General features: G+C 50.2%; 1 protein-coding gene across 1 annotated transcript; it reads left to right on the top strand.

Moving 5' to 3' along the window:
• On the top strand, positions 1-23585 carry CUNH6orf58 (chromosome unknown C6orf58 homolog). The gene is made up of 6 exons (XM_068170843.1): positions 1-468; positions 14852-14938; positions 16037-16221; positions 18252-18385; positions 19153-19391; positions 23210-23585. The coding sequence occupies exons 1-6, from the start codon at positions 147-149 to the stop codon at positions 23389-23391; spliced, it is 1149 nt and encodes a 382-aa protein (XP_068026944.1). The 5' UTR covers positions 1-146; the 3' UTR covers positions 23392-23585.
• The last annotated feature ends 1271 nt before the right edge of the window (positions 23586-24856 follow it).

Genomic DNA, 24856 nt, shown 5'->3' with positions numbered 1-24856 from the left:
CAGCCTGCTCATCCGGCAACCCCGCTTCGAGGTCACTGCAAAGAGGGAAGGGAGATAGAGACCTCTGTGTGTGAGTCACCTCCTTGTGCCCAGCCCTCCCCTTTCATTATATAAAGCCACAAAGGGCTGGCTGATGACCATTCACAATGCAGCCCTCCTTTGTCATACCTGCTCTCCTCCTAGTGACTGCTGCCCTGAGCCTGGCAGCCGCCGCAGCACAGGGTGACGATGAAGCCACCGGGGAAGACGCCTATCCCCCGCTGTGGGAGCGAGCCCCTGGCAGCCTGATGGATTTCCCAGTGGAGGCCAACAAAATCCTCATCAATGCTTGGAACTACCTGCATCGACTAGGAATGTACAAGACCTTGATAAATTCCTCAAGCAAATATTTCGCAGCCTCTCGGTCCCAGAACGCTGGCAACATCCTCTGGGGATTACCACTGCAGCATGGGTGGCAGTTTAGGACAGGTAGGAGTCGTGTCCTTAAGCCTCTGGAGCAGCACAATGCCTGCCAGAACCACCCTGGGGCATTATTTACAAGGTTTCTGCCTCATAAACTCATCCAGGAGCTGTTAATTTGCTATCTTCTAACTCTATCTAACTACCAGATTGTAGCTGGGTAATGGTAGCCTGAGGCTGGTTGGACTCAATGATCTTGAAGGTCAGATCTTGACTCAATGATCTTGAAGGTATCTTAAAGGTCAGAATATGCCAAATTAATTACTAATTTGGGGTATTCTAACTCTATCTATTAAATGGTAGTTGGATAATGGTGTCTCAGTCCAGAGAGGGAAAGAGACTCAGTTCTTTTGAACTGTTGTGAAATGAGAGGCACAAACGAGGGCAAAATATCAACAGCTAGGCTATTTATTGCATAAATAAAGTGGACATAAGAAGGGGAGAGGGAGAAAATAGAGAGGGAGAGAGAGAAGAGAGAGAGAAGAGGAAAGGAGTTATATTACCACACCCCTCACCCCCCCCCAAGGCAGTTTGAGTCTGTGGAGGAAAGGTGCTGCAGGAGATGTTGGGTCTGTATAGAAACGGTGCTGAGGCTCTGGCTGGAGAAGAGCTGTGGTCCTCTGAGCAGCCTCTTCAGCTCCATGAGTTGCAGCAGGCAGAACTTAGGACACGGAGGGAGGGTTCAGCCTGGTTCTTCCAGGCTCCACAGCCTCCTTTCCCCAGAGCAGCATTGTCCTGGCCTTTCCCACCTCTCCTGCTTTCTTTCTCAGCAGCATTGTCCTGTGTTTTCCTTCTGCGCTTTTGCCTATCACAGAATTAACCAGGTTGGAAAAGACCTTTGAGATCATCAAGTCCAACTTATCACCCAGCTACATCTAATCAACTAAACCATGGCACCAGGTGCCTCATCCAGGCTCTTTCTAACTATTTCCAGTGGTGGTGACTCTACCACCTCCCTGGGCAGCACATTCCAATGGCCATTCTCTTTCTGAGAATAATTTCTTCCTAACATTCAGCCTAAACCTCCCCTGGCACAGCTTGAGACTGTGTCCTCTTGTTCTGCTGCTGGGTGCCTGGGAGAAGAGACCAACCCCCACCTGGCTACAACCTCCCTTCAAGGAGTTGGAGAGAGCACTAAGGTCTCCCCTGAGCCTCCTCTTCTCCAGGCTAAGCAACCCCAGCTCCCTCAGCCTCTCCTCACAGGGCTGTGCTCCAGACCCCTCCCCAGCCTTGTTGTCCTTCTCTGGACACCTTCCAGCATCTCAACATCTTTCTTGAATTGAGGAGCCCAGAACTGGACACAGGACTCAAGGTGTGGCCTAACCAGTGCTGAGCACAGGGCACAATGACTTCCCTGCTCCTGCTGGCCACACTATTTCTGATGCAGGCCAGGATGCCATTGGCCTATTTACCCCCTTGGAGGACTTTTCAGCTCTCTGGTGAAGACATCCAGTCTTAAACCCACAACAGTCGCCCAAGAATTCATCTTCAACATCTGCTCTGATTTGAGGACAGGCATAGAAATTGAGCTGACAGTAAAACTTAGTGTGTTTTTCACCTGCATTTTCCTTCCTTTAATCATCCAGTCCGGGGGCCACAGTCCCCCACTTTTTTCTTCTACAAGCCAGTAGTTGCTCAAGTCTTTTATGCAGTTTTTTTTGGTCCTTAGGTATGTGTCCAAGTATTGTCCCTCAGGAATTCAGGAGCCAGGAAATCATCCTTAGGTAAATGTCCAGGTATCACTCCCCCTGGAAACCTGAATCCATTGTGTCACCCTTCCCAGGGTACTTGATGGGTGGAGATTATCTTGTCTCATGCATATTCCCGAAGGTGGCCTCGGGCCATTGTTGTCAGGGCAGCTGTGGCCCAGTGAGCAATGTTATCTCTGCACCTTCCAAGAGTTGAACAATGTTATCTTTGCACCTTCCAAGAGTAGTTCCAGTGGCTCTGCCCAACACATATCAGCGATTGTCTGGGCAAGCAGCAAGTGATTTTATCTTTGAGTCACACCAAGAGAGACAAACTTTTAGTCTCTCACAAATGGTAGTCAGAGACTGGTTGGACTCAATGATCTTAAAGATCAGAATATGCCAAATTAATTGCTAATTTGCTATATTCCAATTCTATCTAGCTACCAAATTGTAGTTGGATGAGTTAAGAGAATGGTTGGACTCAACAGACCTAAAGATCAGAATATACCAAATGTGTGTTCTACCTCTATCTAACTACCAAATTGTAGCTGGATAATGGCAGTTAGATGAGGATTGGATTCAACAGTCCTAAAGGTCAGAATATAGCAAATTACTGACTAATTTCTTATCTTCCAACTCTACCTAACTACCAAATTGCAGTTAGAAAATAATAGTTAAAGAATGGTTGGACTCAATGATCTTAAAGGACAGAATATACCAAATTAATTGCACTGGTTAGGCTGCACCTCGAGTCCTGTGTCCAGTTCAGGGCTCCTCAGTTTAGGAAGGAGGTTGAGTTGATGGAACGAGTCCAGAGAAGGGCAACGAAGTTGGTGAGGGGTTTGGAGCACAGCCCTGTGAGGAGAGGCTGAGGGAGCTGGGGTTGCTTAGCCTGGAGAAGAGGAGGCTCAGGGGAGACCTTCTTGCTCTCTACAACTACCTGAAGGGAGGTTGTAGACAGACAGAGGTTGGTGTCTCCTCCCAGGCAACCAGCACCAGAACAAGAGGACACAGTCTCAAGCTGCGCCAGGGGAGGTTTAGGCTGGATGTTAGGAAGAAGTTCAACACAGAGAGAGTGATTGCCCATTGGAATGTGCTGCCCGGGGGGGTGGTGGAGTCACCATCATTGGAGGTGTTCAGGAGGAGACTTGATGGGGTGCTTGGTGCCATGGGTTAGTTGTTTAGGTGGGTTGGATTGGTTGATGGGTTGGACTTGATGATCTTGAAGGTCTCTTCCAACCTGGTCTATTCTATTCTATTCTATTCTATTCTATTCTATTCTATTCTATTCTATTCTAATTACTAATTTGGTGCATTCTAACTCTCTCTAACTTCCAAACTGTAGCTGAATAATGGTAGTTAGAGACTGGTTGGACTCAACAAACCTAAAGGTCAGAATATACCAAATTAAATACTAGTTTGGTGTATCCTTACTCTAATTATTAAGTTGTAGTTGGATAATAGTAGTTAGAGAGTGGTTGGACTCAATGATCTTAAAGGAGTAACATGCCAAATTAATTACTGATTTGCTCCAGCTCTAACTACCAAATTGTAGTAAAAAAATGATAGCTAAAGAATGGTTGGACTCAATGATCTCAAAGATAGAATATACCAAATTAATTACTAATTTGGTGTATTCTTAGTTTCATAGTTTCATAGTTTCATTCAGGGTTGGAAGGGACCACAAGGATCATCTAGTTCCAACCCCCCTGCCATGGGCAGGGACACCCCACACTAGATCAGCCTGCCCAGAGCCTCAGCCAGCCTGGGCTTAAACACCTCCAGGGACAGGGCCCCAACCACCTCCCTGGACAACCCATTCCAGGGTCTCACCACTCTCGTGGTGAAGAACCTCCTCCTCACATCTAGCCTATCTAACTTTATCTAACTCTATCTAACTTCCAAATTGTAGTTGGATAATAGTAATTAGAGACTGGTTGGACTCAACAAACCTAAAGGTCAGAATATAACAAATTAAATACTAGTTTGGTGTATTCTAACTCTATCTCACTTCCAAATTGTAGCTGGATGATGGTTGTTAGAGAATGGTTTGACTCAGCAATCCTCAAGGTTAGAATATGCCAAATGAATTACTAATTTGCTGTATTCTAACTCTATCTAACTACCAGATTGTGATTGGATAATGGTAGTTAGAGAATGACTGGACTCAATAATCCTAAAGGTCAGAGTATACCAAATCAATTACTAATTTGGTATATTCTAACTCTATCCAACTACCAGATTGTAGTTGGATAATGGTAGTTAGATGATGGTTGGATTAAAAAATCCTAATGGTCAGAATGTACCAAATTACTGACTAATTTCTTATATTCCAACTCTACCTAACTACCAAATGGCAGTTAGAAAATGATAGTTAAAGAATGGTTGGACTCAATGATCTTAAAGGACAGCATATACTAAATTAATTGCACTGGTTAGGCCATACCTTGAGTCCTGTGTCCAGTTCTGGGCCCCTCAGTTTAGGAATGAGGTTGAGTTGATGGAACGAGTCCAGAGAAGGGCAACAAAGTTGGTGAGGGGCTTGGAACACAGCCCTGTGAGGAGAGGCTGAGGGAGCTGGGGTTGCTTAGCCTGGAGAGGAGGAGGCTCAGGGGTGACCTTATTGCTCTCTCCAACTACCTGAAAGGAGGTTGTAGCCAGGTGGGGGTTGGTCTCTTCTCCCAGGCAGCCAGCACCAGAACAAGAGGACACAGTCTCAAGCTGTGTCAGGGGAGGTTTAGGCTGGAGGTTAGGAGGAAGTTCTACAGAGAGAGAGTGATTGCCCATTGGAATGGGCTGCCCGGGGGGTGGTGGAGTCACCACCATTGGAGGTGTTCAGGAGGAGACTTGATGGGGTGCTTGGTGCCATGGGTTAGTCGATTAGGTGGGTTGGATTGATTGATGGGTTGGACACGATGATCTTGAAGGTCTCTTCCAACCTGGTCTATTCTATTCTATTCTATTCTATTCTATTCTATTCTATTCTATTCTATTCTAATTACTAATTTGGTGTATTCTAACTCTCTCTAACTTCCAAACTGTAGCTGAATAATGGTAGTTAGACACTGGTTGGACTCAACAAACCTAAAGGTCAGAATATACCAAATTAAATACTAGTTTGGTGTATCCTAACTCCATCTAACTATTAAATTGTAGTTAGATAATGGTAGTTAGATGATGGTTGGACTCAATGATCTTAAAGGAGGAACATGCCAAATTAATTACTGATTTGCTCCAGCTCTAACCACCAAATTGTAGTTAAAAAATGATAGTTAGAGAATGGTTGGACTCAACAATCCTAAAGGTCAGAATATGCCAAATTTAATACTAGCTTGGTGTATTCTAATTCTATCTAACTAGCAGATTGTAGCTGGATAATGGTAGTTAGAGACTGGTTGGACCCAGCAATCCTAAAGGTCAGAATATACCAAATGAATTCCTAATTTACTATATTCCAACTCTATCTAACTACCAGATTGTAGTTGGATAATGGTAGTTGGAGACTGGTTGGACTCAACAATCCTAAAGCTCAGAGTATACCAAATTAATTGCTAATTTGGTGTATTCTAGCTCTATCTCACAACTACTACCTGTACTACTCACTACAGGGATCAGTGCTGGGCCCCATCCTCTTTAACATCTTCATTGATGATCTGGATGAGGGGGTTGAGTCAGTCATCAGCAAGTTTGCAGATGACAGCAAGTTAGGAGCAGATGTTGGTCAGTTAGAGGGTAGAAAGGCTCTGCAGAGGGACCTCGACTGACTAGACAGATGGGCAGAGACCAACAGGAAGGCATTCAATAAGTCCAAGTGCCAGGGGCTGCACTTTGGCTACGGCAATCCCATGCAGAGCTATAGGCTGGGGCCAGAGTGGCTGAGAGCTCCCAAACAGAGAGGGACCTGGGGGTGCTGATTGACAGCTGCCTGAACATGAGCCAGCAGTGTGCCCAGGGGGCCAAGAGGGCCAATGGCATCCTGTCCTGCATTAGGAATAGTGTGGCCAGCAGGAGCAGGGAAGTCATTCTGCCCTGTGCTCTGCTTTGGTTAGGCCACACCTTGAGTCCTGTGTCCAGTTCTGGGCCCCTCAGTTTAAGAAGGACATCAAAACACTTGAAGGTGTCCAGAGAAGGGGAAGGAGGCTGGGGAGAGGCCTTGAGCACAGCCCTGTAAGGAGAGGCTGAGGGAGCTGGGATTGTTTAGCCTGGAGAAGAGGAGGCTCAGGGGTGACCTCATTACCCTCTACAACTACCTGAAAGGTGGTTGTAGCCAAGAAGGGGTTGGTCTCTCCTCCCAGGCAACCAGCACCAGAACAAGGGGACACAGTCTCAAGCCGCACCAGGGGAGCAGCTTGACTCGAGGTGAGGAGAAAATTCTTCCCAGAGAGAGTCATTCGTCATTGGAATGTGCTGCTCAGGGAGGTGGTGGAGTCCCCATCCCTGGAGGTGTTCAAGAGGGGATTGGATGTGGCACTTGATGCCATGGTCTAGTCATGAGGTCTGTGTTGATAGGTTGGACTCGATGATCCTCGAGGTCTCTTCCAACCTTGGTTATACTGTGAGACTGTAAATTGTAAGTTGGATAATGGTGGCCAGGTGGTGGTTGGACTCAATAATCTTCAAGTTCTTTTTCCAAGCAAAAATCTGGATTCTGGGGTTGTGTGAATAGCCTCAGGCAGTGTAAATTGTGAGCTGAGCTGCCAGTTTGAAGAAGAAATTGTCACTGAGGGGAACAGCCTTGTCTTGTTGAGCAACAGCCTTTAAGTTTCCTAATGAGAAAAGGTGTTGCTCACAGAGGACTGCTCAGAACCCAGCAGAGCTGGGGTTTAGATGGGCAGGATGGTGTTTCCCTTTTGTGGTTGGGCTTGGTGGTCTGAGAGGTCTCTTCCAACCTTAATAATTCTGTGATTCTTAATGATTCCATATTTCAGTTGCTCCTGGCTGTGGTAGGTCGGTTGCATGGCCTGCAGTGGTCTTCTCTTGGTGGCTGGGGATTCATTCCTTACACAGATAGGTGGTGTTCACCCCACCCTCTGGGAACTTGTTTCTATTCAATCAGTTTAGGAGTTGTCTCATTGCTTTCTTGAATATATTTCTCTCTTGTTACAGCAATTAAAGTTTGTTCTGTTTGCAGTTTGGTTTGGCTTTGTTTGGCTTTTGATGTCCAAACCCTGATGGCTCATCCTCCAGAAGCTCGTTGTTATCTGAGGCAATCACTCCTGTTTACTTGTTGGCAGACACAGATACACCTCTGAAATATCCCCTGAGGCTAAGGCTGCAATATCTGATCAAAGGCTTTACCAGGGAACTTGTTCTTGCACATTCTGCTTCACATGCAGCAGGCAGTGAAGCTTTCCTTTCCAAGACAGAGCTGACTTGCCTTGCTCTAACCCTTACCATTCTATGACTCTATGAAACCCAGGAGCAAGAACTCACAGATTCAGGTAGTGTTGTATCATCATAGTATCATAGTATCAGTCAGGGTTGGAAGGGACCACAAGGATCATCTAGTTCCAACCCCCCTGCCATGGGCAGGGACACCCCACACTAGATCAGCCTGGCCAGAGCCTCATCCAGCCTGGCCTTAAACACCTCCAGGAATGGGGCCTCAACCACCTCCCTGCACAACCCATTCCAGGGCTTCACCACTCTCATGGGGAAGAACTTCCTCCTCACCTCCAGCCTCAATCTCCCCACCTCCAGCTTCATTCCATTCCCCCTAGTCCTATCACTCCCTGAGATCCTGAGCAGTCCCTCCCCAGCCTTCCTGTAGCCCCCTTCAGATCCTGGAAGGCCACAATTAGGTCTCCTGGGAGTCTTCTCTTCTCTAAACTCAACAGCTCAAACTCCCTCAGTCTGTCCTCACAGCAGAGCAGCTCCAGCCCTCTGCTCATCCTCATGGCCCTGCTCTGGACACCTTCCAGCACCTCCACATCCCTCTTGCAATAGGGGCTCCAGATCTGGAGGCAGTACTCCAGGTGGGGTCTCACCAAAGAGTGAGAATCAGAGAACCAATAAGGTTAGAAAAGACCTCAGAGATCATCAAGTCCAACCTATCACCCAACATCTCATGACTAACAAAACCACGGCTTCAAGTGCCACATCCAATCCCCTCTTGAACACCTCCAGGGATGGGGACTCCACCACCTCCCTGGGCAAAAATTGTTTAGACTGTGTATGGCTTTCTGATTCTTCTCCTTCTGAGGGCAGTTAGCTATTGCAATTGTTTCTTCCCAACATCATTCCCTTATTATATGTCAACCACAGTTCAGGCCTCTTGATGCTATTGTCACACATCAAACCCAGCATCACTTGGCAACAGGCAAGGGCAGGTTGCACCTGTGTTTAAGAGGGAGGAAAAATGGGATAAGGGTACAAAAGTGTCTTTTTTTACACTAGCAGTAGATGAGACATTCAGTATGGAGGAAAGAACAGGGAAAGAGTCTATGATTCTGTTGGAGAGAGACTGGAGAGAGCCCTGTGGGGATAGGATGAGGGACAATGGCTTCAAACTAGAGAAGAGTGGATTTAGATTGGATGCTAGGAACAAGTTCTTTTCTATGAGGGTGGTGGAACACTGGAACAGGTTGCCCAGGGAGGTAGTTGAGGCCCCATCCCTGGAGATATACGAGGTGAGGCTTCACAGGGGTCTGAGCAGCCTGATCTAGTGGAGGATGTCCCTGCTGAGTGCAGAGGAGGTTGGACTGGATGACCTTCAGAGGTCCCTCCCAGCCCAGCCCATATCTCCCTCTCTGGAGATATTCAAAACTCACCTTGATGTGTTCCTGTATAATCTGGTGTAGGTGACCCTGCTCTGGCAGGGGGGTTGGACTGGATGAGCTTTCAAGGTCCCTTCCAGCCCCTGTGATCCTGTGATCAGGAGCTAGGTGTAAAAAGGGATGAAGCAGAGCTCCTGTGAAGCAAAGGTAGGTTGTGTCAGATTAAATCAGTATCTTCAGAGGACACAGTCTCAAGCTGTGCCAGGGGAAGTTTAGACTCGAGGTGAGAGGAAAGTTCTTCACAGAGAGAGTTGTTGGCCACTGGAATGTGCTGCCCAGGGAGGTGGTGGAGTCCCCATCCCTGGAGGTGTTCAAGAGGGGATTGGATGTGGCACTTGAGGCCATGGTCCTGAGGTGTTGGGTGACAGGTTGGACTTGATGATCTTTGAGGTCTCTTCCAACCTTATTGCCTCTATGATGCTGTGATTCTTTTCTGACACAAGTGCTGTTTGGGCAGAGTCCAGCAGTGCATTTCCTCCCTTTGTAAATGCAAAGCATGGAGGGAATGTTTTTAATGACACTTGATAAAATAAGAACGAGACAGAGAACAGCAAATCTGGGGGGAAAGAACATCTGAAGGAGGGGACTCGGAGACAAGTGTTGCTAAGGGCTGTTTACAGCCAAGTGGAGGATGGGCTCAAAGATCTGAAATCATCATTCTTGAGAACAACTGCATTTAGCTTTTTTTTTCAGGAACAGCCCTGCCAGAGAGGCAGCAAAGGAATCTTATAGTTTCATAGTTTCATAGTTTCATTCAGGGTTGGAAGGGACCACAAAGATCATCTAGTTCCAACCCCCCTGCCATGGGCAGGGACACCCCACACTAGATCAGGCTGCCCAGAGCCTCATCCAGCCTGGGCTTAAACACCTCCAGGGACAGGGCCTCAACCACCTCCCTGGACAACCCATTCCAGGGCTTCACCACTCTCATCTTGCTGATGAGGTTGCAAATAGTTGCTAATGACACACAGCTGGGAGGCACTGTCAAGACAGAAAGACAGGTAGCTGGGGCAGACGTGAAGGCTGCAATAACAATGGTGTTCAGCACGGGGAATAGGAGGGAGCAGAGAGAACAAAAGTGGAGTGCAGACCTGGAAGTGGGGTTAGTGCCTCCAGCTCCAAGTAATTTATACAGCTCTTACAATTATCATTCGTGCTGCTCAGGCCTCCCCATTGGCCCAAAGCACCTGAGTTACAAGCCTCTGGGACCTCTCACATGCAGTTCTTCTGCCAGGTTTGGTCTTATCATAGTATCATTCAGGGTTGGATGGGACCACAAGGATCATCTAGTTCCAACCCCTCTGCCATAGGCAGGGACACCCCACACTAGATCAGCCTGGCCAGAGCCTCATCCAGCCTGGGCTTAAACACCTCCAGGGACAGGGCCCCAACCACCTCCCTGGACAACCCATTCCAGGGCTTCACCACTCTCATGGGGAAGAACTTCCTCCTCCCCTCCAGCCTCAATCTCCCCACCTCCAGCTTCATTCCATTCCCCCTAGTCCTATCACTCCCTGAGATCCTGAGCAGTCCCTCCCCAGCCTTCCTGTAGCCCCCTTCAGATCCTGGAAGGCCACAATGAGGTCACCTCGGAGCCTTCTCTTCTCCAGACTGAACAGCCCCAACTCCTTCAGTCTGTGCTCACAGCAGAGCAGCTCCAGCCCTCTGCTCATCCTCCTGGCCCTGCTCTGGACACCTTCCAGCACCTCCACATCCCTCTTGCAATAGGGGCTCCAGAACTGGAGGCAGGACTCCTGGTGGGGTCTCCCCAGAGCTGAGCAGAGGGGGAGAATCACCTCCCTTGCCCTGCTGGCCACACTTCTCCTGCTGCAGCCCAGGAGCTGATTGGCTTTCTGGGCTGCAAGTGCACACTGAGAGCTCCTGGTGAGCTTCTTGTCCACCAGCACCCCCAAGACTCTCTCCTCAGGGCTGCTTTCCAGCCAGTCCCTGCCCAGCCTGCATTTGTGCCTGGGATTGCCTCCACCCAGCTGCAGGAGCCTGCACTTCTTTTTCTTCTCCTGTTTGCACACCAAGCGGGAGTCCTGCCATACAAGGAGAGGCTGAGAGAGCTGGGGTTGTTCAGCCTGGAGAAGAGAAGGCTTGGGGGAGACCTTATCACCATGGACTAATCCATAAAAAGGGGCTACCAGGACAGTGAGGACTCCCTTTGTACAAGCAGTGCCATGGGAAAGACAAGAGGTGATGGGGACAAGGTACTGCTGGGGACATTCCCATTGGACTGCAGAAGGAAAAGTTTCCCTATGAGAACAGTCAGACAATAGAATTATCCCCCAAGGGAAGCAGTGAAGTCCCTACACTGGTCAGTGCTAAGATTCATCTTGCCAGGCTGCGGGGCCAGCTCATTTCAACTCCACCATCACCTAGAAAGGTTGGTCCAGGTGATCCCTGGGGTCCCTTCCAGCCTGGCACTCCGTGACACTGTGAACTGCTGCTGCCTATTGCACACCCTGTGTGAGAGTACAATCCTGGGGGGAAAATTCTTTCTGTAAATGTTAATAAATACAAATTTTCATGCAACAAACCCTTCCTGTTGGACTGCATTCCACTGCCAGGTCATGCTCTCAGTGCTATCCTTCTCTGGAGACATTCAAGCCCCATCCCAGAGAGTGGTGGTGAATGGTGCCACAGCCAGCTGGCAGCCAGGCACCAGTGGTGTGCCCCAGGGATCAGTGCTGGGCCCTGTGCTCTGTAACATCTTTATTGATGATCTGGATGAGGGCATTGAGTCAGTCAGCAGTAAATTTGCTGACAACACCAAGCTGGGGGCAGGAGTTGATCTGCTGGAGGGTAGAGAGGCTCTGCAGAGGGACCTGGACAGGTTGGACAGATGGGCAGAGTCCAAGGGCAGGAGACTGAACACATCCAAGTGCCAGGTGCTGCACATTGGCCACAACAACCCCAGGCAGTGCTACAGGCTGGGGTCAGAGTGGCTGAGAGCAGCCAGGCAGAGACGGACCTGGGGGTGCTGGTTGATGGTAGGCTGAACATGAGCCAGCAGTGTGCCCAGGGGGCCAAGAGGGCCAATGGCATCCTGGCCTGCATCAGGAAGAGTGTGGCCAGCAGGAGCAGGGAAGTCCTTGTGCTCCTGTACACTGCACTGGTTAGGCCACACCTTGAGTCCTGTGTCCAGTTCTGGGCCCCTCAGTTTAGGAAGGAGGTTGAGTTGCTGGAAGGTGTCCAGAGAAGGGCAACAAAGTTGGTGAGGGGCTTGGAGCACAGCCCTGTGAGGAGAGGCTGAGGGAGCTGGGGTTGCTTAGCCTGGAGAAGAGGAGGCTCAGGGGAGACCTTCTTGCTCTCTCCAACTCCCTGAAGGGAGGTTGTAGACAGGCAGAGATTGGTCTCTTCTCCCAGGCACCCAGCACCAGAACAAGAGGACACAGTCTCAAGCTGTGCCAGGGAAGGCTTAGGTTGGATGTCACGAAGAAGTTCTACACAGAGAGAGAGATTGCCCATTGGAATGTGCTGCCCAGGGAGGTGGTGGAGTCACCATCACTGGAGGTGTTCAGGAGGAGACTTGATGGGGTGCTTGATGCCATGGGTTAGTTGATTAGGTGGATTGGATGTGTTGATAGGTTGGACACGATGATCTTGAAGGTCTTTTCCAACCTGGTCTGGTCTATTCTATTCTATTCTGTTCTGTTCTGTTCTACCTGGATGTGTTGATGTGTGACCTGTGTTGGATTCTATGGTCCTGCTCTGGCAGGGGGGGTGGACTTGATGATCACAGTATCACCCAGGTTGGAAGAGACCTCAAAGATCATCAAGTCCAACCTGTCACCACAGACCCCATGACTAGACCATGGCACCAAGCACCACGTCCAGTCCCCTCCCAAACCCCTCCAGGGACGGTGACTCCACCACCTCCCCTCCCCTCTTCAGAGGTCCCTTCCAACCCCTGATCTTGTGATCCTCTGCTCCTGAAGGCTGCAGGCTTGAGCAGCCAGGGTGCCACAAGGCACAAGTCAGCTGGGGAGGATAATGAGGACAATCAGCATGCACGTGGCTCCTGACCAGCTCTCCTTCTTGAGCAAAATCTGTCAGAAGGTTTGGGGTTTCAAGGGCGTAATGAGATTGAGTCCAGGCCTGACACTGTCATTATTCAGCTGATTCATCAGTGTAAGCACTCTGCAGGGCAGAGCTGGGGAGCTTCTGCAAGGGCTCAAGTCATTGGACCTGACATTTCAAGGAGGCTTCCTGCCTCACTCCATGACTAATTACCACAGACTGTGTCTGTCCATTGTGCTGCTGGGAATGAGGCTGTCTCCACATGTCATGTGCTTAAGGCCAGGCATGCCTTACATGCTGTCAGCAGGAATTGTGACAGCTCTTGTGCTTGCCACACAGAGGCCTGAAAACCCTACTCAGCAGGTACAACAAGGTTTGCATGCTCAGCTCCACAGCCAGCCCATGCACCATTATCCTGTAAGGGATTCTGCAGCACACAGCCCAATTAGGGGAGACAATTACAACCGTGTTTAATTGGTGCTCTTCTGCTCATTAAGCAGCTCTCCTGCACTGGCAGCCTTGCACCTACTGAAAACAACACACCAGCCCCGAGTGTTCATGGTCCTGCATGTCTACAACTACCTGAAGGGAGGTTGTAGCCAGGTGGGGGTTGGTCTCTTCTCCCAGGCAAGCAGTGCCAGAAGGAGAGGACACAGTCTCAAGCTGTGCCAGGGGAGGTTTAGGCTGGATGGTAGGAAGGAATTCTTCCCAGCAAGAGAGATTGGCCACTGGAATGTGCTGCCCAGGGTCACCATCACGGGAGGTTGTTTAGCCTGGAGAAGAGGAGGCTGAGGAGAGAATTCATTGCTCTCTACAACTCCCTGAAAGAAGGCTGGAATGAGGTGGGGGTCATGCTCCTCTCAAAGAGCAGGATCAGGTGATGGAACAACAGGAAATGGCCTGAAATTGTGCCAGGGGAGGGTTAGGTTGGAGATTAGGAAACATGCCTTTGCTGCAGGAGTGGTCAGGGATTGGCACAGGCTGCCCAGGGAGGTGGTGGAGCACCCATCCCTGGAGGTGTTCAAGAAACCTGTGGCCATGGCACTTGGGGACATGGTTTGATGGCCATGGTGCTGGTGGGTGGAAGAATGGAATGGAATGGAATGGAATGGAATGGAATGGAATGGAATGGAATAGAATAGAATAGAATAGAATAGAATAGAATAGAATAGAATAGAATAGAATAGAATAGAATAGAATAGAATAGAATGAACCAGGTTGGAAGAGACCTTTGAGATCATCAAGTCCAACCTATCACCCAGCACCATCTGATCAACTAAACCATGGCACCAAGCACCCCATCCAGCCTCTTCCTAAACACCTCCAGGGATGGGGACTCCACCACCTCCCTGGGCAGCACATTCCAATGGTCAATTACTCTTTCTGGGAAGAACTTCTTCCTAACCTCCAACCTGAACCTCCCCTGGTGCATCTTAAGACTGTGTCCTCTTGTTCTGGTGCTGCTTGCCTGGGAGAAGAGACCAACCCCCACCTGGCTACAACCTCCCTTCAGGGAGTTGGAGAGAGCAAGAAGGTCTCCCCTGAGCCTCCTCTTCTCCAGGTTAAGCCACCCCAGCTCCCTCAGCCTCTCTACACTTCTGTGACTGTCTAATGTATTTACAGTGAGGAATAAATCCAAGTGTAAAGCACAATCACTTTACTACATGCTGCAGGAATGCTGACAGAGAAATACAACTGCTCTGAGGAGAAGCAGTTTATGGAGCAAAACAGCAGCAATTGCTCTGCTCCTCTGAGCACAGTTCTGCATGCTTGGTTCCTGTGCATTTTGGGTTTTGTCTCAGTGGGATCTCTGTGTGTGTGTGTGCATGTGTGTGTGTGTGTGTGTGTGTGTGTGAAAAAGACTGAGAAACAGTTGCTGTATTATTTCATTTGATGCAGGGAGACTGGCAGATCCTTCCAGTGCAACCTCCTGTGGCTATGAAGATGGAGACCTCCTGTGCATATCTGTAAGGAGCTGGTGGTCCTGTAAGTAAATGCTGTTATTCTTCTCCAAAGTATGATCAGTGTCCCAGAAGGCAATTCAGAACCTTTCCTCCCCTTTGGCTTCTACTTGACATTGAACAAGTCCAAGTGCTGGGTGCTGCACATTGGCCACAACAACCCCACGCAGTGCTACAGAGCAGCTGGAGAGCTGCTGAACAGAAAGGGACCTGGGGGTGCTGATTGACAGCTGCCTGAACATGAGCCAGCAGTGTGCCCAGGTGGCCAAGAGGGCCAATGGCCAGTGTGGCCAGCAGGAGCAGGGAAGTCATTCTGCCCCTGTACTCTGCTTTGGTTAGGCCACACCTTGAGTCCTGTGTCCAGTTCTGGGCTCCTCAGTTTAAGAAGGACATTGAGAGACTTGAAGGTGTCCAGAGAAGGGCAAGGAGGCTGGGGAGGGGTCTGGAGCACAGCCCTGTGAGGAGAGGCTGAGGGAGCTGGGGTTGCTTAGCCTGGAGAAGAGGAGGCTCAGGGGAGACCTTCTTGCTCTCTCCAACTCCCTGAAGGGAGGTTGTAGCCAGGTGGGGGTTGGTCTCTTCTCCCAGGCAGCCAGCACCAGAACAAGAGGACATAGTTTCAAGCTACACCAGGGGAGGTTTAGGCTGGAGGTTAGAAAGAATTTTTTCCCTGCAAGAGAGATTGGCCATTGGAATGTGCTGCCCAGGGAGGTGGTGGAGTCACCATCACTGGAGGTGTTTAGGAAGAGATTGGATGAGGCCCTTGGTGCCATGGTTTAGTTGCTTAGATGGTGCTGGGTGATAGATTGGACTTGATGATCTCTGAGGTCTTTTCCAACCTGGTCTGGTCTGGTCTGGTCTATTCTATTCTATTCTAGTCTAGTCTATTCTGCTCCATTCTATTCTGTTCTGCTCTATTCTATTCTTCTCTATTCTATACTATTCTGCTCTGTTCTATTCTGCTCTACTCTACTCTGTTCTATTCTGCTCTATTCTATTCTGCTCTATTCTATTCTATTCTATTCTATTCTATTCTATTCTATTCTATTCTATTAATTCCCTATTCTGTTTGATTTGGTTTGTTGTGGTCGACACCTCTTCTGGTTTTTTTCACTCCTTGCTGCAGGTATGAACTACTACCTGGCTGCCATACCCTTCCTGGGGGCAGTGGATGCTGGCCTCTTTGGGCAGGTGCCCCATGAGATAGAACTCTTGCCACCAGAGGAGCGAGAGGCTGATTTCTGCTACAGTGTTGCCGGCTGCCGCGCTCTCTTCCCCGAGCTGATGGATAGCTGGAAGGCCTATTTTGAAGTAAACCATTTCCCTTCCCTCTTCTTCTTTCTTCTTCTTTTTATTTATTCATATTTTGCAGGAAATGATTCCAGAGTATTACCCTTTCCAAGCTGTTCTTGCTGTTATTTGCAAGATTTAGAGAGGCTGCTTTGCTTTTAACAACAGCTTGGTCGAGCGGTAACGAGCGGCAACGAGTGGCAGGAATGGAAAGGGAGTCAGAGATGCCAAATAAGGTCCAGGGTTTGTGCAGGTTATGAATTGCCTTCCTTCCTTTGAGATGGTTCTGTGGTTTGGAGCGTGTCCCAAGAGGCTGTTTGGTTAAAACTTACATTTGTATTCTTCCTGTGCTGCCTATGTTAGCAATGCAAAGTAAGCGTGCAGGACAGAGCGTTACCCTCGAGAGATGGCCTTGTGCTGCCTTCAGAGGGCTTCATTTACTCCTCTAAGAGGTAAAATGTGCTGAAAGTTCATTCAGAAGGACAGCCATTTGTGCAAGCAGATCATACAACCACAGGACTGTCAGGGTTGGAATGACCTCAAGGATCATGCAGTTCCAAACCCCCTGCCATGGGCAGTGATAGAATAGAATAGAATAGGATAGAATAGAATAGAGTAGAGTAGAGTAGAGTGGAATGGAATGGAATGGAATGGAATGGAATGGAATGGAATGGAATGGAATGGAATGGAGTGGAGTGGAGTGGAGTGGAATAGAATAGAATAGAATAGAATAGAATAGAATAGAATAGAATAGAATAGAATAGAATAGAATAGAATAGAATAGAATAGACCAAGTTGGAAGAGACCTTCAAGATCATCATGTCCAACCCATCAACCAATCCAACCCACCCAAACAACTAACCCATGGCACCAAGCACCCCATCAAGTCTCCTCCTGAACACCTCCAGTGATGGTGACTCCACCACCTCCTTGGGCAGCACATTCCAATGGCCAATGACTCTCTCTGTGTAGAATTTCTTCCTAACATCCAGCCTAAACCTCCCCTGGTGCAGCCTGAGACTGTGTCCTCTTGTTCTGGTGCTGGCTGCCTGGGAGAAGAGACCAACATCCACCTGTCTCCTCATAGCAGAGGTGCTCCAGCAGCCCCAAGTCTCTCTCCTCAGGGCTGCTTTCCAGCCAGTCCCTGCCCAGCCTGCATTTGTGCCTGGGATTGCCTCCACCCAGCTGCAGGACCCTGCCCTTGCTCTTGTTGAACCTCCTGAGGTTGGCTTGTGCCCACCTCTCCAGCCTGTCCAGCTCCCTCTGGATGGATCCCTTCCCTCCAGCTGTCTGCTGCACCACACAGCTTGGTGTCATCAGCAACCCTGCTGAGGGTGCACTCAGTGCCACTGTCCATGGCACCCACAAAGATGTTGAACAAGCCTGGTGCCAGGACTGATCCCTGAGGGACTCTGCTTGTCCCTGGCCTCCACTGGGCCATGGACCCATGGACAGCCACTCTTTGGGTGCAGCCATCAAGCCAGCTCTGTATCCATCTAGTGGTCACCCATCAAACCCATGTGTCACCAGCCTGGAGACCAGGATGTGGTGTGGGAATGCAGTTAAATATAGTTAATGTAGTTAAAGATATCCCTGCTCACTGCAGAAGGCTTGGACTAGATGATCTTTAAAGGTCCCTTCCAAGCCAAAACATTCTCTGGCTCCATGTAATCACTTTATCAATCTAAAGGAATCATCTTTTTGTCTCTATGCCAGGAATGAGGGTGGTGGAACACTGGAACAGGTTGCCCAGGGAGGTAGTTGAGGCTCCATCCCTGGAGATATTCAAGGTCAGGCTCAACAAGGCTCTGAGCAACCTGATCTAGTGGAGCATCCCTGCAGGAGGGTTGGACTAGGTGACCTTTGGAAGTCCCTTCCAACCCAACCCATTCTATGGGGCTGTGCTTACACTTAGCTCCAGAGCAGCACATTCCAACTACCCCAAAGCTTGCTACTCACTGTTTTGTGAGGTATCTGCATAAACCTAAAAGTTTCCTTGGGTTTGAACCTGCCTCCTGTTTCTCTGCCTCTTTTCCTCCTTGTCTCTGCAGTACCTGTTATCTACAGACAACAGAGCCATGAGCCCTGCAGCCTTCTCCTCCTTCAACATGGATGATGCCCTGAGTCTCATGTGGAAGGCACATGTCACCTCCATTGCTTATGCACTGCCCAAGTTCCAGGACAGGTATGGATGGGGATGAGAGAGGTTCCCACCTGCCTGCCTCTCCATATCAGCACAGGTCACAAGAGTGTCTTAATTTAGGGGCTCTGTTCTTCCCTCTTAGAATCCTAGAATCAATAAGGTTGGAAGAGACCTCAAAGATCATCAAGTCCAACCTGCCACCCAACACCTCATGACTAACTAAACCATGGCACCCAGTGCCACATCCAATCCCTTTTTGAACACCTGCAGGGATGGTGGCTCCACCACCTCCCTGGGCAGCACATTCCAATGGCTAACAACTCTCCCTGGGAAGAACTTACTCCTCACCTCCAGCCTAAACTTCCCCTGGCACAGCTTGCGACTGTGTCCTGTTGTTCTGCTGGTGGTTGCCTGGGAGAAGAGACCAACCCCCTCCTGGCTACAACCTCCCTTCAGGGAGTTGTAGACAGCACTAAGGTCTCCCCTGAGCCTCCTCTTCTCCAGGCTCTGCTCTCTCAGAGCATGGGCTGGGCAGTGGGGGAGGGCTGGCCAGGCTGTGAGAGCAGAATGAGATGTTGACTGCTGGCTGGGAGCTGCGGCCTGAGGCAGGAGCTGTCTTTAGTTTGGTCAAAAGGAAGGATGTCAGGAGAAATTAGGTGTGAAGTGCAGAAGAAGGCCTTGAGTGGCTGTGGCAGGACACCAGTCAGGATTTTCTAGTGACCCCCCCCACGTTTGGGATCAGTGTTTGACTAATGTGTCCTGCAGGGCATTTCAGTGATCTGCTACCTTGTGATTCTGCTCTCTTTCAGCTTGGAGTATCTCTCTGAGCCAGAAGCAGCTTTTGGAGAAGACTGGGCTAACGCTGTAGATTTCATTGCAGCCACACACTTCTCTACAGACCTGGTGAACACAAACAACTTCCAGGCTTTCCTGCCCCAGAGGATGCTCGTCGAAGGGGATGTGCCCCCAGACATAAGTGACTTCAGTCCACAGCAAAACCGAGTCCTGCTCTACCTGAAAGTTCTTCACAAAGCAAATAAGCTATCAGGTAGGAGCCCAACCTCCCTCCAACTGCCTGCAGTCCATAGGTGTTCCATAGCTTGTTCTCTCTTTCTTCTCCACAGGAACACAGGGGTTTGGGGATAGGCAATAGCACAGACACTAACTAGAGTCTGAATTCAAACAGTGCAGCCAAAAATACAACCATCAGCAAAGAGCAGACCAGAGAGCAGATGCAGCCAAGGCATAACACCACTGGTGTGGGGTCACAGAGTTGCTTCACTTGGAAGAGACCTGTGAGGTTCTCGAGTCCACCATGGCCATCAAACCCTGGCCCCAAGTGCCATGGCCACAGGTTTATTGAACACCTCCAGGGATGGGGACTCCACCACCTCCCTGGGCAGCCTCTTCCAATCCCTGACCACTCTTGCAGCAAAGAAATGTTTCCTAATCTCCAATTTAAACCTCCCTTGGTTCAACTTGAAGCCCTTTCTTCTTATTTATCACCTGATCCTAGGGAGAAGAGACCAGCTCCCCCTTGGCACAGAACTCCTTGTCAGGGAGTTGTAGAGAGCAATGAAGTCTCCCCTCAGCCTCCTCTTCTCCAGACTCAACACCCCCAGTTCCCTCACCAGCTGCTCCTCACCAGCCCTGTTCTCCAGACCCTTCACCAACTTCACTGCCCTTCTCTGGATGCATTCCAGCACCTCAAGGTCTTTCTTGTAGTATCACAGTATCACAGAATCACCAAGGTTGGAGGAGACCTCAAAGATCAGCAAGTCCAACCTGTCACCACAGACCTCATGACTAAACCATGGCACCAAGTGCCACATCCAATCCCCTCTTGAACACCTCCAGGGATGGGGACTCCACCACCTCCCTGGGCAGCACATTCCAATGGCTAACAACTCTCTCTGGGAAGAACTTTCTCCTCACCTTGAGTCTCCTTGGCGCAGCTTGAGACTGTGTCCCCTTGTTCTGGTGCTGGTTGCCAACCCCTTCCCAGCTACAACCACCTTTCAGGTAGTTGTAGAGGGCAATGAGGTCACCCCTGAGCCTCCTCTTCTCCAGGCTAAGCAACCCCAGCTCCCTCAGCCTCTCCTCACAGGGCTGTGTTCAAGGCCTCTCCCCAGCCTTGTTGCCCTTCTCTGGACACCTTCAAGCATTTCAATGTCTGAGTGGCCCAAAACTGAACTCAGGACAATTACTTTCCTGGTCCTGCTGGTTACACTTTTCCTGATCCAGACCAGGATGCTGGTGGCCTTCTTGGCCACCTGGGCACTCCCTGGCTCATGTTCAGCAGCTGTCATCCAGCACCCCCAGGTCTTTCTCTGCTGGGCAGTTTCCAGCCACTCTGCCCCAAGCCTGGAGTGTTCACAGGGTTATTGTGACCCAAGCACAGGAGCCAGCACTTGGCCTTGTTGAATCTCATACAGCTGGCCTCAGCACATCAACCCAGCCTGGGCAGATCCCTTTGCAGAGCCTCTCTCCCCTCCAGCAGTTAAATGCTTGCTCCCAGCTTGGTGTCATCTGCAAACTTGGTGAGGCTGCACTGAATTCCCTCATCCAGATGATTGGTAAAGAGATACAGTGAGGATTTCACGTGGGACAAATCCATCCTTGTTGGAGCAGATGGTATTGGTGTGGGGGGTTTTCCCCCTACTCTGTTTTTGACAGGAACTTTTAAACCCCGGATGGTTTGTGTTAAACCCCCAGCCACACCTGAAACCCCTGAAGCTTTAAATGAAGTTATTCGATCAGCCCCAGGCGATCATGAGCACAGAGCTTGTGTGCCTACAAGCGTTCGGGTTGTGGGGTTTGGGTTTCGTCTCGCGTTTAAGAGGGAATCTCCATCCCAGCCGCGCCGCAGCCTCCGGTGGTGCCCACCGCTCGCCAGCCCTATACTAAGTTGTGCATCGCCACCTAGCGGTGAGATTTAGAACCGCACTCTGCTGAGGCCGCTCCGGGGGGCTGCGTGTTCCTCTTTGTGCTTTCTGAGGGAAGGCTCTTTTGAATCTTTGAATGAAAGCACACTCTAAAAATAGACCGAGAAGACAGGATCCTATGGCATTATCTTTTTTTGCCATAGGACGTTCTGCCCTAATGAGGTTTCATCTGTGTCCAGTTCCCACCTCAAGAGGGACAGGGACAGACTGCAGAGGCTAGGAGAATGCTGAAGGGACTGGAATGTCTGTCTGATGAGGGAAGGCTGAGAGCCCTGGGGCTGTTTAGCCTGGAGAAGAGAAGGCTGAGAGGGGATTGGATCGATGCTTACCAACTCCCTGAGGGTGGGTGACAAGAAGGGGCTGGGCTGAGCTCATTAATCTTTATAAATATGTAAAGGATGAGTGTCAGGAGGACAGGGGCAGGCTCTGCTCACTGATGTGCCATGACAGGACAAGGGACAATGAGTGCAGGCTGCAGCAGAGGAGGTTCCATGTGAATATGAGGGAAAACCTTTTCACTGTGGGGGTGACAAAACATTGGAGCAGGCTGCCCAGAGAGGCTGTAGGAGAGAATCCCACAGAATCAACCAGGCTGGAAAAGACCTCAGAGATCATCAAGTCCAACCTATTACCTAATACCTAACTCCTCCTGACAACTAAACCATGGCTTCAAGTGCTACATCCAAGCCTTTTCTGAACACCTCCAGGGATGGTGACTCCACCACCTCCCTGGGCAGCACATTCCAATGGCCAATTACTCTTTCTGGGAAGAACTTTCTCCTCACCTCAAGCCTAAAATTCCCCTGGTGTGGCTTGAGACTGTGTCCTCTTGTTCTGGTGCTGGTTGCCTGGGAGAAGAGACAAACCCCCACCTGGCTGCAACCTCCCTTCAGGTAGTTGTAGAGAGGAAGGAACATCTCCTCCTCTGGAGACATTCAAAACCTGCCTGGATGTGTTCCTGTGTGACCTACCCTAGGTGATCCTGCTTTGGCAGGGGGGATGGACTGCATGATCCTTTAGGATCCCTGAAGTTGTGTGAGTCTGTGACAAAGGGCAGTGCACACAAACTGGAACACAGGAAGCTCCACCTCAACAGGAGGAAAATCTTCTGGGCTGATTGAAAGCCTTTTGTATCCCTACCCATTTGCAGGCAAATCCTACCCTGCCAGCACTGAATCATAGAATTGTCAGGGTTGGAAGGGACCTCAAGGATCAGGCAGTTCCAACGCCCCTGCCATGGGCAGGGACACCTCACACTACAGCAGGTTGCTCGCAGCCACATCCAGCCTGGCTGCAAACACCCCCAGGCAGGAGGCTTCCACCACCTCCCTGGGCAACCTGTGCCAGCACAGACCTGGAGCACTGTCTTCAGCGTTGGTCCCCACTACACAAAAAAAAAAGGTGCCTCACCACCCTCATGGGGAAGAGCTTCTTCCTAACATCCAATCTGAATCTCCCCATTTCTAGTTTTGATCCATCCCCCCTACTACTATCACTCCCTGACACCCTCAAAAGTCCCTCCCCAGCTTTCTTGGAGCCCCCTTCAGATACTGGAAGGCCACAAGAAGGTCTCCTGGGAGCCTTCTCTTCTCTAAACTGAACAGCTCAAACTCTCTCAGTCTGTCCTCACAGCAGAGCAGCTCCAGGCCTCTGCTCATCCTCGTGGCCCTTCTCTGGACACCTTCCAACACCTCCAGATCCTTCCTGGCACAGAGGCTCCAGAACTGGACACATTGCTCCAGCTGTGGTCTCACCAGAGCGGAGCAGAGGGGGAGAATCAGCTCCCTCTTGGCTGGTGCTTCCACTTGTTCTGCATCTGTGTGTCTGCATGAGGGGGGTGGATGTCTGTTGCCAGACACACTCCCTGTGTGCTGTGTGCTCCCTGCCCATCTGACCCTGTCACGTTGTCTCTCTCCCCCAGGAGGGCTGCTGCTGAAGCTCTGGCGAAAGGCGATGTCTACGGAAGCAGGGAGGGAAATAGGCCGAGAGCTGATTGAAAACTTGGCTTCCAGCGCGATGTTTGACCCAGTGGGAATGGCTGATGACTTGAAAGGAGCAGATCTGACAGCGCTGCTTCTGGAGAAGGAGCAGTTCCAGCACTGATTGATTTGTGATCTTTCAGCAGCTGGGTGCCTGCGCATCTGCTCGTGGTGATTTCTTACAGCAGGGCTTCCTGAGGAGCACTCTGTGCAGCTCTTTCACATTGAATCAAGGTTTTTCAGCCTTCTTTTTCCCTAATCAGCTCATTCTATTTGTTTAACTAATTTCCTTAACAAATAAAGTGCCTTGCAGAAGAATCTGACCTTGGTGTTTCCATAGAATTGTTAGGGTTGGAAGGGAGCTCAAGGATCAGCCAGTTCCAACCCCACTGCCATGGGCAGGGACACAGAGCCACAGAATCACAGAATCACCAAGGTTGGAAGAGACCTCAAAGATCATCAAGTCCAACCTGGCACCACAGACCTCATGACTAGACCATGGCACCAAGTGCCACATCCAATCCCCTCTTGAACACCTCCAGGGATGGGGACTCCACCACCTCCCTGGGCAGCACATTCCAATGGCTAACAACTCTCTCTGGGAAGAACTTTCTTCTCACCTCCAGCCTAAACTTCCCCTGGCACAGCTTGAGACTGTGTCCTCTTGTTCTGGTGCTGCTTGCCTGGGAGAAGAGACCAACCCCACCTGGCTACAACCTCCCTTCAGGGAGTTGGAGAGAGAAAGAAGGTCACCCCTGAGCCTCCTCTTCTCCAGGCTAAACAGCCCCAGCTCCCTCAGCCTCTCCTTGTAGGGCTTGTGATACCTCACACTACAGCAGGTTGCTCACAGCCACATCCAGCCTGGCTGCAAAAAACTCCAGGCATGAGGCTTCCACCACCTCCCTGGGCAACCCAGCACAGATCTGGAGCACTGTCTTCAGCTTTGGTCCCCACTACACAAAACAAAGATGTGGACAGGCTGGAAAGTGTTCAGAGAAGGGCCAGGAGAATGATCAGAGGCCTGGCAGCCCTGGCATGTAAGGAGAGGCTGAGAGAGCTGGGGTTGTTCAGCCTGGAGAAGAGACAGCTTAGGGGAGACCTTCTTATCATGGATCAATACAAAAAGGGTGGCTGCCAGGACAGGGGAGGCTCCCTTTTTGCAAAGGGTGCCATGGGAAAGACAAGAGGTGATGGGGACAAGGTACTGCTGGGGAGATTCCCATTGGACTGCAGAAGGAAATGTTTCCCCATGAGCACAGCCAGACACTGGAATCATCTCTCAAGGGAGTGGAGTCCCTTACAGCAGTCAGTTTGAGGACTCATCTTGCCAGGCTGCTGGGCCAGCTCATTTCAGCTCCACCATCACCTAGGAAGGATGGACCAGATGATGGATGTTAGGCACAAATACAGGCTGGGCAGTGACTGGCTGGAAAGTAGCCCTGAGGAGAGAGCCTTGGGGGTGCTGGTGGACAAAAAGCTCAACATGAGCTCTCAGTGTGCACTTGCAGCCCGCAAAGCCAATCAGATCCTGGGCTGCATCAGGAGAAGTGTGGCCAGCAGGGCAAGGGAGGTGATCCTCCCCCTCTACT

This window comes from Melanerpes formicivorus, unplaced genomic scaffold (genome assembly GCF_026170545.1).
Source record: "Melanerpes formicivorus ecotype bairdi unplaced genomic scaffold, bMelFor1.0.p_v2 SCAF_671, whole genome shotgun sequence".
In the NCBI taxonomy this organism is placed as follows: Eukaryota; Metazoa; Chordata; class Aves; order Piciformes; family Picidae; genus Melanerpes; species Melanerpes formicivorus.
Note: the sequence above shows the minus strand (reverse complement) of the source record. Positions and strands in the feature narration are given on the sequence as shown.